Raw genomic sequence first — 12,753 nt, 5'->3', positions numbered from 1 at the left:
TCTTTTTGTCAGAATGATAGGGGAAAGATCACTGAAGATCTGGATCTTGGCCTGTTTAAATTCAATGTGAGATTTATTACGAGTTCCAATAGTGAGGGGTTCTTTGCTTTCGTAATAATGGAAATGGACAATAATGTCTCTGTGGTTGGATCCAGGGGGAGATTTAGGGGCCAGTGACCTGTGAGCACGGTCAAGGCGCCAATCTATGTCCGGGATGTTGGGGGGGCTAAAGTAACAAATAAGCCTAGAAGGTATGGACTCAGCTCCTTATCAGTAACCGATTCAGTCATGTAGTGGGTAAGCTCATCAAATTTGTTCTCCAAAGTGTCTGTGAGTTCCCCCAGTTAGTTTATCTCCTCCTGGAGTTCATGTGCTATTTTACCCACCTCTTTAGTTATGTTGTGGGTCAGGTCTTGAAGTAATGATCGTAGCTTAAGATCCAGCACAGCCATTGTTACCACAGCTTCAGTATCTGATGGTAGGGATTGCTGGGGTCTGTAGTTTCAGCCGCTAGATGGGGATCGGCGGGGTGCGACGGGCTAGCCGCGGTACTCGAGGCTGGGGATTGCGGCCTATATAGGAAGTGCTCCATAGCGTGGTTAGGCCTCGAGGATGGTGGAGGGAGAAAGCCTTGGTAAATAGCTTTTTGGAAGCCGATTTTGCCCATAAGCTGCCCAGTGGCTTCAGGCGAGTGTTGGTGTCACTCCTGGTGCTATTGTAGCAGTGGATGCGGAACAGGAGTCGTGGACATGGAGACGGGACTGGAGCTCTCTACTTACATGTCCACCATCATTACAAGCTGCACATGAGCTTGTATACTCATTTCATCTCAACATATGTTCACTTATATGTACACGTTCACTTAGCGCTGCACTTACATTTATATACAATTGGTCATATTGTTGTGCTAGCAGCTTGCCTTTAGCTTTGGTAACACAGTGATTTTTTAACACTTCAAGATTATCCAAAGGTTCAGACAGGATGCTGTCCAGCATCTCAGGTGGCTCAGCAAGGAAAGCTACTTCCAGATGCATCTGAGCCTCCCTGACACCTTATTTCTCACGCAAATACAGGTTGATGCTTCTACATGGATGGTGCTCTCAGGAAAGGATATGTAGGACAGTTTATTTATTCCAGCACTGTTTGAGCTAATTGCCGAATCCAATGTACCCATGTTTTCAGAAAATGCTACATTAGAAAGAGGGATGTCAAGACATTAGTTGGTGACAAGAAGTTTCCTTTAAATTTTCTGTCTTTTTTGTTTTTAAACTGCAAATGACAAGTCAACAGCATTTCACCAATTTGCAAGTCTGCTTTCTCCCCCAAAGTCTCCCCCTGCAATCTTCCCACTGATTAATCTTGGCAAGCTGTTTAACTATTTTGATCTACTACTACCCTTTAACTTTGTCTTACTAGCTAATATATTTGCCAATAATTTTCCTCTAAACATTTAATTAGAATAATCATATATTGAGATTTTTAAAGAAAAAAGTTAAACAGATAGGTTTGTCCTTATCAGTAAACACTGATGTGTGAAGTGTGTTGAGGCTTTTTTGTAGTGTTTCACTGGCTTTTATCCATTTTAAACAAATGCCTGTTAGTTCCTGAACATGATTAATACAGATCATTAGTGCACCTACAATTTATATCTACAATCAGCCAAGGGTTAATCTCAAGTGCCGGCAGTGGGAGAAGGTGGTTCAGGTCCCTGAATGAATGAATTCATGAAATACTTGTATAGCGCACAATGCGAAATGAATAGCCTCAAGGCGCTGTGCCGAGCTTTGATCATCAGCTAGAAGAGGAAGGTCTTGAGTTTTTTCCTAAAAGCCAGGTGATTTTCTTCCAGGCGGATGTTGATTGGTAGAGCATTCCATAGCCAAGTACTTGGACAGCGAATCTCCGATCCCCCTTGGATTTATAGTGGGCTTTGGGCACGACAAGGAGGTTTTTGTTGGCTGATCGAAGACTGCGGTTTGGTGTGTAATGATTTATTTTCTCCATTAGATATTGTGGAGCTTCTCTAGGCACGCATTTGTGGGTGAGGCAAAGGGTCTTGAATCTGATCCGATTTTTTACCGATAGCCAATGTAAGCTCCTCAGCGAAGGAGCGATGGATTCCCAGGGTTTTTTCCCTGTTATCAGTCTTGCCGCCGTTTTTTGTATCAGTTGTAATCATGCAAGTTGATATTGTGGTAATCCTATGTAAAGCGAGTTTGCGTAGTCCATTCATGAATTAATGATTGTTCCAACTACCACTGCTCATTCTTTGGGATAAAAGGGATGAGTCTGCGAAGCATGAGTAGCAGATGTTGTGATCCACTGACTACAGATCCTATTTGTGCATCCATTGACATTTGTGAGTCTAAAATAACCCTGAGACTCTTGGCCTTGGTCTTTGGGGAGATAGTCTGCCCAAAGACGGTGGGTGGATACCAGAAGGTTTTGAGATTATGATTTGGGTGTAAGATAAGAAGCTCTGTCTTTGGTTGAGTTGGAGGGAGTTAGTGGCCATCCAGTCCTCTATTGATTTGAGGCAGTTTTCAAGTTGTTGTTGGTGATCTTTTTTTCCATTGATCCGGAAATAAAGTTGCGTGTTGTCAGTGTAAGAGTGGAAGCAGAGGTCTGAGCGTCTGATGATTTGGAGGAGTATGCGGATGTAAATGCTGAAGAGAACCAGTGACAAAGGAGAGCCTTGAGGGACTCCGCAGGTGACTGCCCAGGATTCAGAGAGGAATTTTCCTAGTTTCGCTGTCTGTAACCGATTTCCTAGGAAGGACGCGAACCAGTGGAGATCTCCGTCTTGGACTCCAGCTACTTCTGTTAGGCGGACGAGTAGAGTATTGTGGTCTACTGTATCAAACGCTGTGCTTAGGTCTAATAGTACGAGGAGAAACGGCTCTCTGTTATCTGCTGCTTCGAGGGCATCGTCCCAAATCTTAAGGAGTGCTGTTTCTGTTCCGTGACCCGGGCAGAAGCCTGATTGCAGCGGGTCCAGGAGTTTGTGAGTATCCAGGTGGAGTTGTAACTGATGTACTACTGCTTTCTCCATGATCTTCCAAATGGTGTTGAGGCTCGTAATTGGCCTACGGTTGTTTGGGTCCTGAGGGTCCAGGTTTGGTTTCTTGAGTAGAGGTTTGACGATGCCTTGTTTGAGGATGCTGGGAACAATCCCTTCTTGGAATGATCGGTTTATGAGGTGGGTTATGGTTGGAGCCACAATGTCAGAGCATTCTTTCAGTAGTTTTGTGGGGATGATGCCAATTGGTGAGGTGCTGTCACAAAGTTTGTTAATGATGTTTTTTGTCGTGTCTGTGGTAATTGGGGTTAGTGAAAATTTTGGCGGTTGCGGAATGTTGGTGCAGACATCCTCTTTGTGTATTTGCTGGCTGAGGTTGCATGTTTTCTTCTGACAAATTGATTCCCTGATGGTTTTGACTTTATCGATGAAAAAATCCTGGGATTCCTTTTCTGGGGGTTCTAGGCACACCGGATTCATTGATTGATTGACTAGTTTAAACAGTTCCCGAGGTTAGTTTGTGGCGAAGTGATCCTTTTTGGCTTTAAAGATTGCTTTCCGATAGTTCTCTGTGAGACCTTTGTAGTTAAAGTGGTTTTCCTCGGTGGGATTTCTTCTCCATGTTCTTTCTGCTCTTCTGCGTTCTTGTTTTAGTAGGGAGAGTGAGCTATTAAACCATCCAGAAGTTTTCTTCCTGATGAGAGCCCTGTGTTTTGGAGCTACAGAGTCTGCTGATTGCAGTAATGCCCTGTTCAGGGAGTTGAGTGTTTCCTCCACAGAGTGGTTTAAGGTTATTGTAGTTATCTTGTTGGATAGAGTGGTTTTGAAGGATTCGGAGTACAGTTTTTTATCTGATCTGGTCCAGTGTGTTGTTGTTACAGGTTTCCGGAAGGGGTTAATTGGAGTTGAGTCTACTGTTGGGTGGGTTATCGTTTTGATATATTTTAGTTTGTTATTTCACTCCTAAAGAAGGAGCAAAGAGTGATCTAAAACACAGTGAATGTGAACAATAAAATAATCTTAATGTTTTATATATTGGTATCAGGAATGGACAGTGTTTGAGAAAAATTGCTTCCTTTAGATCATTTACCATGTGCAGCCATGATTTTAGAACTGGCATTGATTCAAGGGGTGCCTTCCCTTTATTGAGAGTGGTTGCTACAGGAATTATAAGCATGCACTTAGATTGGATTCTGTTTTTTAATCCTAGTGTCAGGTATCTGGTTTTAAGATCTATATCTAGTCATGTTTACCGACACACTCTTGTGTGTTATCCACATTTAAACATTTAATGTTTACCCTTATAATAGATGAATCTGGGGGATCCTCTTGGAGGGTAATTTTAAACTGTTATAAGTTTAAAATTTATTGAAATTTATCCTCAAAAAGTTATTTATTAATTTTCTAACAGCTTCTTTCAGGTCTTTGTTCCTCAGGCTGTATATAATTGGATTTATCATTGGGGTAACAACAGTACACAGTAATGATAAGAGCTTATTTAGGGTCTGTGTCGCTTCTCTCCTAGGTACCAAGTATACACAAAACAGTGTACCATAATAGATGGCTACAATGGTCAGATGAGAGCTGCATGTTGAGAAAACTTTTTGTCTGCCAGTAATAGATGGGATTTTCAAAATGGTGACTATAATATAAGAATATGATACACAGATGGTAAAGAATGGGAGAATGACAAAAAAAACACCCAAAACTGTCAATTCCAAATGGGCAGTAGTGGTGTCAGAGCACGAGAGTTGCATGATTGGAACAAAGTCACAGAAAAAGTGATCAATAATATTGGGACCACAAATTTGTAACTTTTTCATGGTTAAAGTGTAAATGAATACTGAAAAAAATCCTGAAATCCAGCATAGGATAACCAGTATCCAGCAAACCTGGTAGTTCATTTTCAATGAATAATGCAATGGTTTACAGATGGCCAAATATCTATCCCAACTCATCACTGTCAGGAGAAGACACTCTGAAGATTCTGTCATAACAAGGAAATAAAACTGAGTAAGACATTCAGAAAATGACATGATAGTCTTTTTTACCAAAACAGTGCTAATCCTATTAGGAAGAATATCAGTTGACAGTAAGATATCATATATAGAGAGCTGGGCGAGGAAGAAGTACATGGGAGAATGGAGGGATTTACTGTAGGACACCAGTATGATAATCAGGAAGTTTCCACATATTGTCACACAATACATCATAATAAAAAGAAAAAACACCAAAAATGTAATACTTTGAGGAATCTGAAATCCTAAGAGGTGGATTGTGGCAATTCTGGTCACATTTCTCTGATCCATAAGCTGAAGGTAGAAGATTACAGTGTTACAAATCAGCTGTGTCTATTTGATGTGAATGATTTTGAGTTCAGTTTGAATTGAAGGGAAGAGAAGAAGTAAGGTGTGGAAGAAAGAGAGGAAGTAAGGTACGGAAGGAAAGGAGGAAGTAAGGTTTGGTAGCTAAGTAGATGTAAACCCAATCATTAAAGCTTTAACATTAGTGTTGGGCGACCAGTTTGAGCCAAGCAAAAGTTTGGCCCGAACATTGGCTGTTCACCCGTCCGGCGAACACCCAAATTGGCAGGGTGTTTGACCATTTGTTCAGCCTGCCAAATGCCCCATAATGAATGTTTTCCCAATGAGGGCAGAGAGCACTGTCAAAGCCATGATTGGAGAAAGTCATAATGACTTAGCCCAATCATGGCTCATGGCTCATTGCTCATAGATCCACCCCACAGTAAAAAGCTCATTACTACTAGCGAGTTAATGTGCGATAGTATGCTATTGTGATTGCATTGTGTAGAGTTCCAGTGTAGTGTGAATATAGTTATAGCGCAGTATCAGTGTAGTGCATCCATGCAGTTTTACTGTAGTGTCAGTGTAGTGTGTCAGGGCAGTTTTACTGCAGTATATTGAAGTGCATTAGTGCAGTTTTATTGCAGTATATTGCAGTGCGTCCGAGCAGTTTTATGGTAGTATGTTGTAGTGTGTCAGTGGAGTGTGTCTATGTAGTGCAATGTTTTGCACCGCATTACATAAAATTTAGTGCTGTACACACAGCGTGCCCTTGCTTTTTTTGGCTGCTGCAGGGTATTTTTTGTATTTTTTCCCTTGCCTGCCTCCTTTTTTGAAATTATGTGCTGCAGTTTTTCTGACTGTGGCCTTGTTGTTCCCCCCTTTTTTTATAGTGTAGACATTTCTGTCAGTGGCAGTCCTTAAGTAAAGTCATAAAACACCACTTTCAATTGGCTAAAGTGCATCCAATAACAGACTTCCCTGACTCTATTACATTTCGGTAATAAGCCCCTCCCATCATGTCTGGGAGGTCAAGGAGAGGCAGATGTTCACATGCCACTGTGAGTGGATCAGCAGCGTCCACAGACAGGGTACAATTTTCTCTGTTTAGTGATGGTGCCCAATGCCCATGCTATCCAGCCACAGCACGCAGAGGAGGTGGTGGACTGGCTTACTAAACCATCCTCATCCTTCTCATCCTTTATCACCCAAGCAGAGACTAGTGCGCAGTCCACCGAAGTTGCCAGAGCGGCTTATTCTGACTCCTTGTCCACAGCTATTCCTGCCATAGTCCCAGTATCATGCATGGAGGAGTCAGCTGAGTTATTTGAACACAGCATCAGTCACTTGCCCCTTGATGATGCACAGGCATTACTTGATTCTGGTGTTGGTTCTGAGTTTGATGAAGATAGGAACATGAGCCTACAGAGAGGGGAGAACACTGATAAACAAAATATAGTTTTGTAATGTTCCCCTAGCTTATTGCCAAGTTGATTCCAGTGATGATGAGGATGGAGAGGATGATGATGATGAGGTTACTGATACATCTTGGGTGCCAGATAGAGCAGAGGAGGAAAGTGAGCCTGAGGCAAAACCTCAACGAGGTAGGATGTCCGATGTAGAACTGAAATTTAGCAGGAATTCCACCTGCCCATAAACCACCTGATTTGTGACATGCCCACCACGTGGAACTCAACTTTGACAATGCTGCAGCAACTGTATATGTAGCAGAGGGCCGTCAATGAGTAGCTGTGTGAGTATGGCACAACGACAGGCATAGGTCAGCTCAGCTTTTTTTTCCCCAAGCCAATGGCTGCTAATAAAGGATGAATGCACTGTACTGTCACCATTTGAGGAGGTGACAAGGATGGTGAGCCGTGACAATGCATGCATCAGTGACACAATCCCTGTTGTGTTTCTGCTGAAGCATACTCTGCCTTGCATTATGGACAGGACACTCGAGACAGAGCAGCATGAGGAAGAGGAGGACTTTCTTTCCTCTCAAGGTCTGCTTTATGCAGACACCATTCTTGCAACTTCACAGAGCACATACGGTGAGGGAGGAGGATTCTGGTAGTTTTGGAGGCATTGAAGCAGAGGATGACATACATCAAACCTTAAGAGATGGTTTTCTGTCCCCAGAACCCTTGGAAGTAGTATGTGCCTGCGAAAAAAGCAGTTCCAGATAGTGTAGTCCTCAGTGACCCTGAGGACTCTGCTTCTCCTGCTGCCGCAAACTTATAGTGCATGGGTTCCCTTATTCTTCAAAGCCTGCAAAAGGACCAGAGAATTTGTGGCATCAAGGAGAAGGGTCATTATTAGTTGGCAACCTTCCTTGACCACCGTTACAAGGGGAAAGTCTCAGAACTCATCCCATCCCCACAGAAGGAGCAGAGAATGAAATATCTTGAGGACACCTTAAAGCCCTTGTACACACGGTCGGAAAATCTGATGGAAAATGTCCAATCGGACCGTGCTGTCGGATAATTCGACAGTGTGTGGGCTCCATCGGATGTTTCCGTCGGAATATCCAACGGACAGAGGTGGAGAGCTTGGCTATAAAATTTTCCGACAACATGATCCGATCGGACCTAGTCCGATCGTTTGTAGAGAATTCCGATCGAACAAAGTGCCATGCATGCTCAGATCAAATTACGAGACCAAAGCTATTGGCTACTAGCTTGAAAATAGTCCCGTTGTAACGAATTAATGTCATCACGTTCTGAACGATCGGATTTTCTGACAACTTTGTCCTACCGTGTGTATGCAACACCAGTTTTGGACAAAATCTGTCTGAAAAAATCAAGGGCAAAGAGGAGTTTGTGTAACACTAGACATGTGCAATTCAGTTTGTAACAAATAGATTTTTGTACAAATGTGTTGGTATTCATACCTTTGGATCAATTCAAACATCCAAATAGCTGAAAGAACCAAAACACGAAAATTATGAAATTATGAATAAGCAAAATAACCAACAAAGAACTTACGAAAATACGAAACTTCGAAACAGTAAAAGTAAGAAAATGACATCTATAATGAATGATTTACATTTCATATTTTCAATCATTTGTCCATAATTTCATATTTGTATTTTACATAGTAAGATTGAATAAAGACACCAGTCCAGTTCAACCTGAGTGAGTGTCTACAAATATCCCTATTTATTTAAGGTAACCATAGAGCGCCGTCAATTTATGCAATGCTCCACACATACATTGCACGCTCACATCGGTCCCTACCCTCAAGAAGCCCACAATCCAAGGTCCCCAACTCACATTCATATACTAGGGCCAATTTTGGACAGAAGTCAATTAACCTACCAGCATGTCTTTGGAGTGTGGGAGGAAACCAGAGTACCCAGAGAAAACCCACGAAGATACAGGGAGAACATGCAAACTCCAGGCAGGTAGTGTCATGGTGGGGATTTGAACCAGTGACCCTTCCTTTTCTGCTAGGTGAGAGTGCTACCCACTGTGCCATTCATTGATTTAATTCATGTTTTATAATTTTGTTTCTTCATCTGTGCGTAATTTTGTTTCTTTATGTTATTAAAACTTTCTTTTGAATGGACAGTGTAAGTGTATCTTAATATGTATGTTCGTAATTTCGTATGTTCGTAATTTCGTGTTCTTGAATCGTTCTTTCTAATGGGCAGTGTATTAGTGAGTGATGTATGTTATTTAATATCATGGACATAGCTGTCACATAACTGCCAATGTTGCCCAGAACTTACATGGACGCTCACAGAGGGTTCTGAGACGTGCAAGAGCATGCGCCACGCATCAACAACTGGCGCTTACCGGCATGCATCAGCGCACGCCTAATACTGCATGTTTTTCTGCCACAGGTTGACCGGGCATATAAACTAAATTTTTTACAGCAAGCCAATTCATGCTTTCATCAACAGTACCTCTATAGGGTTACGGTGTGAAGGCACCACCCAAAGCCCAATTTTTTCTCACCTGTTACCTGTTATATCCAAAGTCTATGAAAGAGACACCAGAATCCAGAAAATCTCTAATCTAGTTCCGAGTGCACAGAATTGTGGCATTATCATGCAGACTGGCTCCCAAAGCTGTTTACAAAATAAAGAAAGCTTGCAGGGAAAATTAAATTTTTTAAAATTTATAAATGTAATTTTTGCTACAGCAGGTTCTATACAAAGTACAAATGCGCCACTTTACAAACAGACTAAGGTGACCCCCCCGGCGCTATATTTAAATAAATTTTTCATTTTTGTTGTTTCACTTTAAACATGCGCCACTTTACAGACAGACTAAGGTGACCCCCCAGGCACTATATTTAAATAAATTTTTTATTTGTATTCTTTCACTTTAAACATCATTAAATCATTGCTCATTTAAAAACTATATTTTCTTTTAAACTTTTTGCATTGATATATGTCCCCCAGGGCAGTAGCTGGACCCCCATACCCTTTTTAACTTCATATAAGCCTTCGAAATGGGCACTTTTGATTTTTCCAGTTTAGGTTCCATAGACTTTAATGGGGTTTGTTGTTCGGCTACGAAGTTTTGCAATGTTCGCAATTTCTGGTGCAAACTAGACCAGAGGGGTGTTCGGCCCATCTCTATTCAATACATTACAGTAATTTCACAAGTCATTTTCAATATTTGTCAATATGCATCTTTTATGAACATAATACCTAGTGATCTTTTCATGAAGATTCTTGTTCAGGAACTCCATGTTTTGGAGTGACAACACCCTGCCCATGTCTTCCATTTATGCTCCTGCATTGTCACCCTGCTTAATGGGCTTCCAAAGGAGATAATAAAAGTTACCTTTTCTACACATATTGCCACTATTGTCTATGTGAGGAATCCCACCCAAGAAATACCATGCAGCCATCACTGGAGTGCATGTAGACAGAAAGTAGCCTAGAAGAGATTGCAGTAAATCTTCAGTACTGAGATGCAACAAAAATGAAAAATAAAGTACTTCTCTTTCTTTTTAAATCAATTGTTTATGATGCAGAGCAGAGCTTTTAGCTAACTAAACAAATGTGCAATAGCCCAATGTGATTTTAATTCAAGTCTAGCGAAAAACTGCATTGTGAATGGTTGATATAACTTACTGGATGCTGAGCATTTTTAAAGAGAAGTAAAAGAAAAAAAAATCCATAATGTTAGTTAAAATTAAATACCCGATTCTCCAAATGCAATTAGTAGTAAATCAAAGTATTACCAAAAGCCATCAAAAATGATCTGAAACAGTGTTCCATGTGCTTTTCAAGTGTTTTTTTCAGTGTTTCTTTCAAATTATGCAAAGATTTAAAAATAATTTGAAAATATACCTGTAGAGATGAAAGCACTGACATTTACAGTACTTCTGGTATGTAACGAGCCTTGAATAAAATCAGCACAGCCAACGATGTTTGTTCACCGAAGTAGTATTCCTGCTTTTATAAATAACAGGAATTAATTACATGAAACTCTGGGAGTCTGTAGTGTGTAATATTATTTTTACTACTTTGGGAAATTATTTGTGTATGATTTATTAATAACTAAAATTAATTAAATGGAAACACTGGGAGTCTGGAGTGCTTAAAAATATTTTGGTAGTTTTAGATAAGATAGAGTTAGAGAAGTATGTCAGGTTTTTACTGCTTTAAACTAAAAAACGACTTTAAACCAAAAAACAAAAAATGTGTGTGCTCGCTAGATAAAATATTTATTCAGTGACATAGTTCAGTGACAACAATCCATTCATAAATAGATGATAAATAAAAATAATTAATACATGTTAAATTAAATAATATAGGCCTTCAGTATCTGATAACCTATCCAGATGTAGGATGTATAAACAACAAAATAAATAACAAATACTAAAATGCCCTGTCCATAAAAACATTATATATATGAAAATATAATCAATTCGATGTGCCCCTTTTTCAGAGGCTCCATTATTATTACTACCATAAACGGTAGTTTAGGCTGTTTTCCTCCCTCATGTTGACATTACCAATTGCATTTCATTTCTAGGTTATTGGACTAGTTTTGGACTCGGGTGACATTAAGCCAATGTTATGGTTCTTACTGCATGCAGTGTTTATTTTTTCAGGTTCTGTTCCTCCATTTTACCTTTTATTCAAACTTTGGGTCCTTCCCTCGTACTATTGACACACCTTTAATTCAGAGGCTTCTTTCATTATTACCGTATATTTTATAGTCTGACGTTTTTCCCTATGTTGACCTTACCATTTGTATTTCATCCCTATGTCATTGGACTAGTCCTCTATTTTACCTTTTATTCAAACTCTGGGTCCTTCCCTGGTACTATTGACACACCTTTAATTCAGAGGCTCCTTTCATCATTATATTTTATAGTTTGAGGTTTTTCCCTATGTTGACCTTACCATTTGTATTTCACCCCTATGTCATTGGACTAGCGATGGACCCAGTTGACTTCAGGGCGATGCTATTTGTTCTTAAAGTACGCAATGTTTATTTTTCCAGTTATGTTCCGCCACTGAAATTTCTTGCTACCTCCTATTCCTACCCTCTATTATTATGTGGCTATCTGACAGTAGTTAACAAGCCTCTAGGGTAGTGTTTCTCTTCTCTTCTTTTTTTTTTTTGCCTTGCTGCACATAAAAAAGATCTAATTTTTATGGCACACCTGAAAAGATTTAAATATTTTTGTGGTGAAGAACTTATTTATTTTTACATATATATTTAATTTTAAATTTAATGTGATGGATGTGCCTGATTTCAAGAGCAAATAAGATAGAAGCGAAGCTCCAAAATCGACAAACAAGTGCACATTTTATCGTTGATTTTAAGAAGTCTCTCTCTCTTTTTGATTTGATTTTGGTCAATGATGAAAATTCAGACTCACAAAACCACGAAGGCACAAATGGCAGAATTACAAATTACATCGCTAGCCCAATAAAATGGGGTGAAATGGTGAAATACGAATGGTAGTAAGTTGGAATGGAATGGCTTCTATTATTATAACATACCGTATTTATCGGCGTATAACACGCGCTGGCGTATAACACGCACCCCAAGTTTAGGAGGGAAGTTTAAGGAAAAAACTTACATTTTAAATGCCCATCAATGCAGCCTTATCAGTGTCCATCTGCAGCCTTGCCCAGTGTCCATCTGTAGCCTTCCCCAGTGTCCATCTGCAGCCTTGCCCAAAACTGCAGCATGATAGTTTTTAAAATTTTAGCCCTGCCGAGATACACAGAGCTGGATGTCTTGTGTATTCTGCTCCTCTCGGCTCATCTCACAGTCCTGCCCAGTCCCACCTCATCCTGCCCCTTGGCCCAGCTCCTATGATGGACACAACACCGGTCCAATGGTGGGACATAGAGGCTAGGAGGCAGGGATGGGTGTGACTGCGTGCGGAGCCGAGCCTAGCCGAGTACACAGTACACTCAGCTTGGTTTATTTCAGCGGCGCTCGCTCC

General features: G+C 40.5%; 1 protein-coding gene across 1 annotated transcript; it reads right to left on the bottom strand.

The window, feature by feature from the left end:
• Positions 1 to 4,001: 4,001 nt before the first annotated feature.
• Positions 4,002 to 5,340, bottom strand: LOC143963954 (olfactory receptor 5P55-like). The gene has a single exon (XM_077473680.1). It carries the CDS (start codon positions 5,326 to 5,328, stop codon positions 4,378 to 4,380), a length of 951 nt encoding a protein of 316 aa, XP_077329806.1. The 5' UTR covers positions 5,329 to 5,340; the 3' UTR covers positions 4,002 to 4,377.
• Positions 5,341 to 12,753: the final 7,413 nt, after the last annotated feature.

This window comes from Lithobates pipiens, unplaced genomic scaffold (genome assembly GCF_037356315.1).
Source record: "Lithobates pipiens isolate NorthernLeopardFrog02 unplaced genomic scaffold, aLitPip1_a1.2 Scaffold_8, whole genome shotgun sequence".
NCBI classification, from domain to species: domain Eukaryota; kingdom Metazoa; phylum Chordata; class Amphibia; order Anura; family Ranidae; genus Lithobates; species Lithobates pipiens.
The sequence above is the reverse complement of the archived record's forward strand: the minus strand, read 5'-3'. Positions and strand labels throughout refer to the sequence as shown.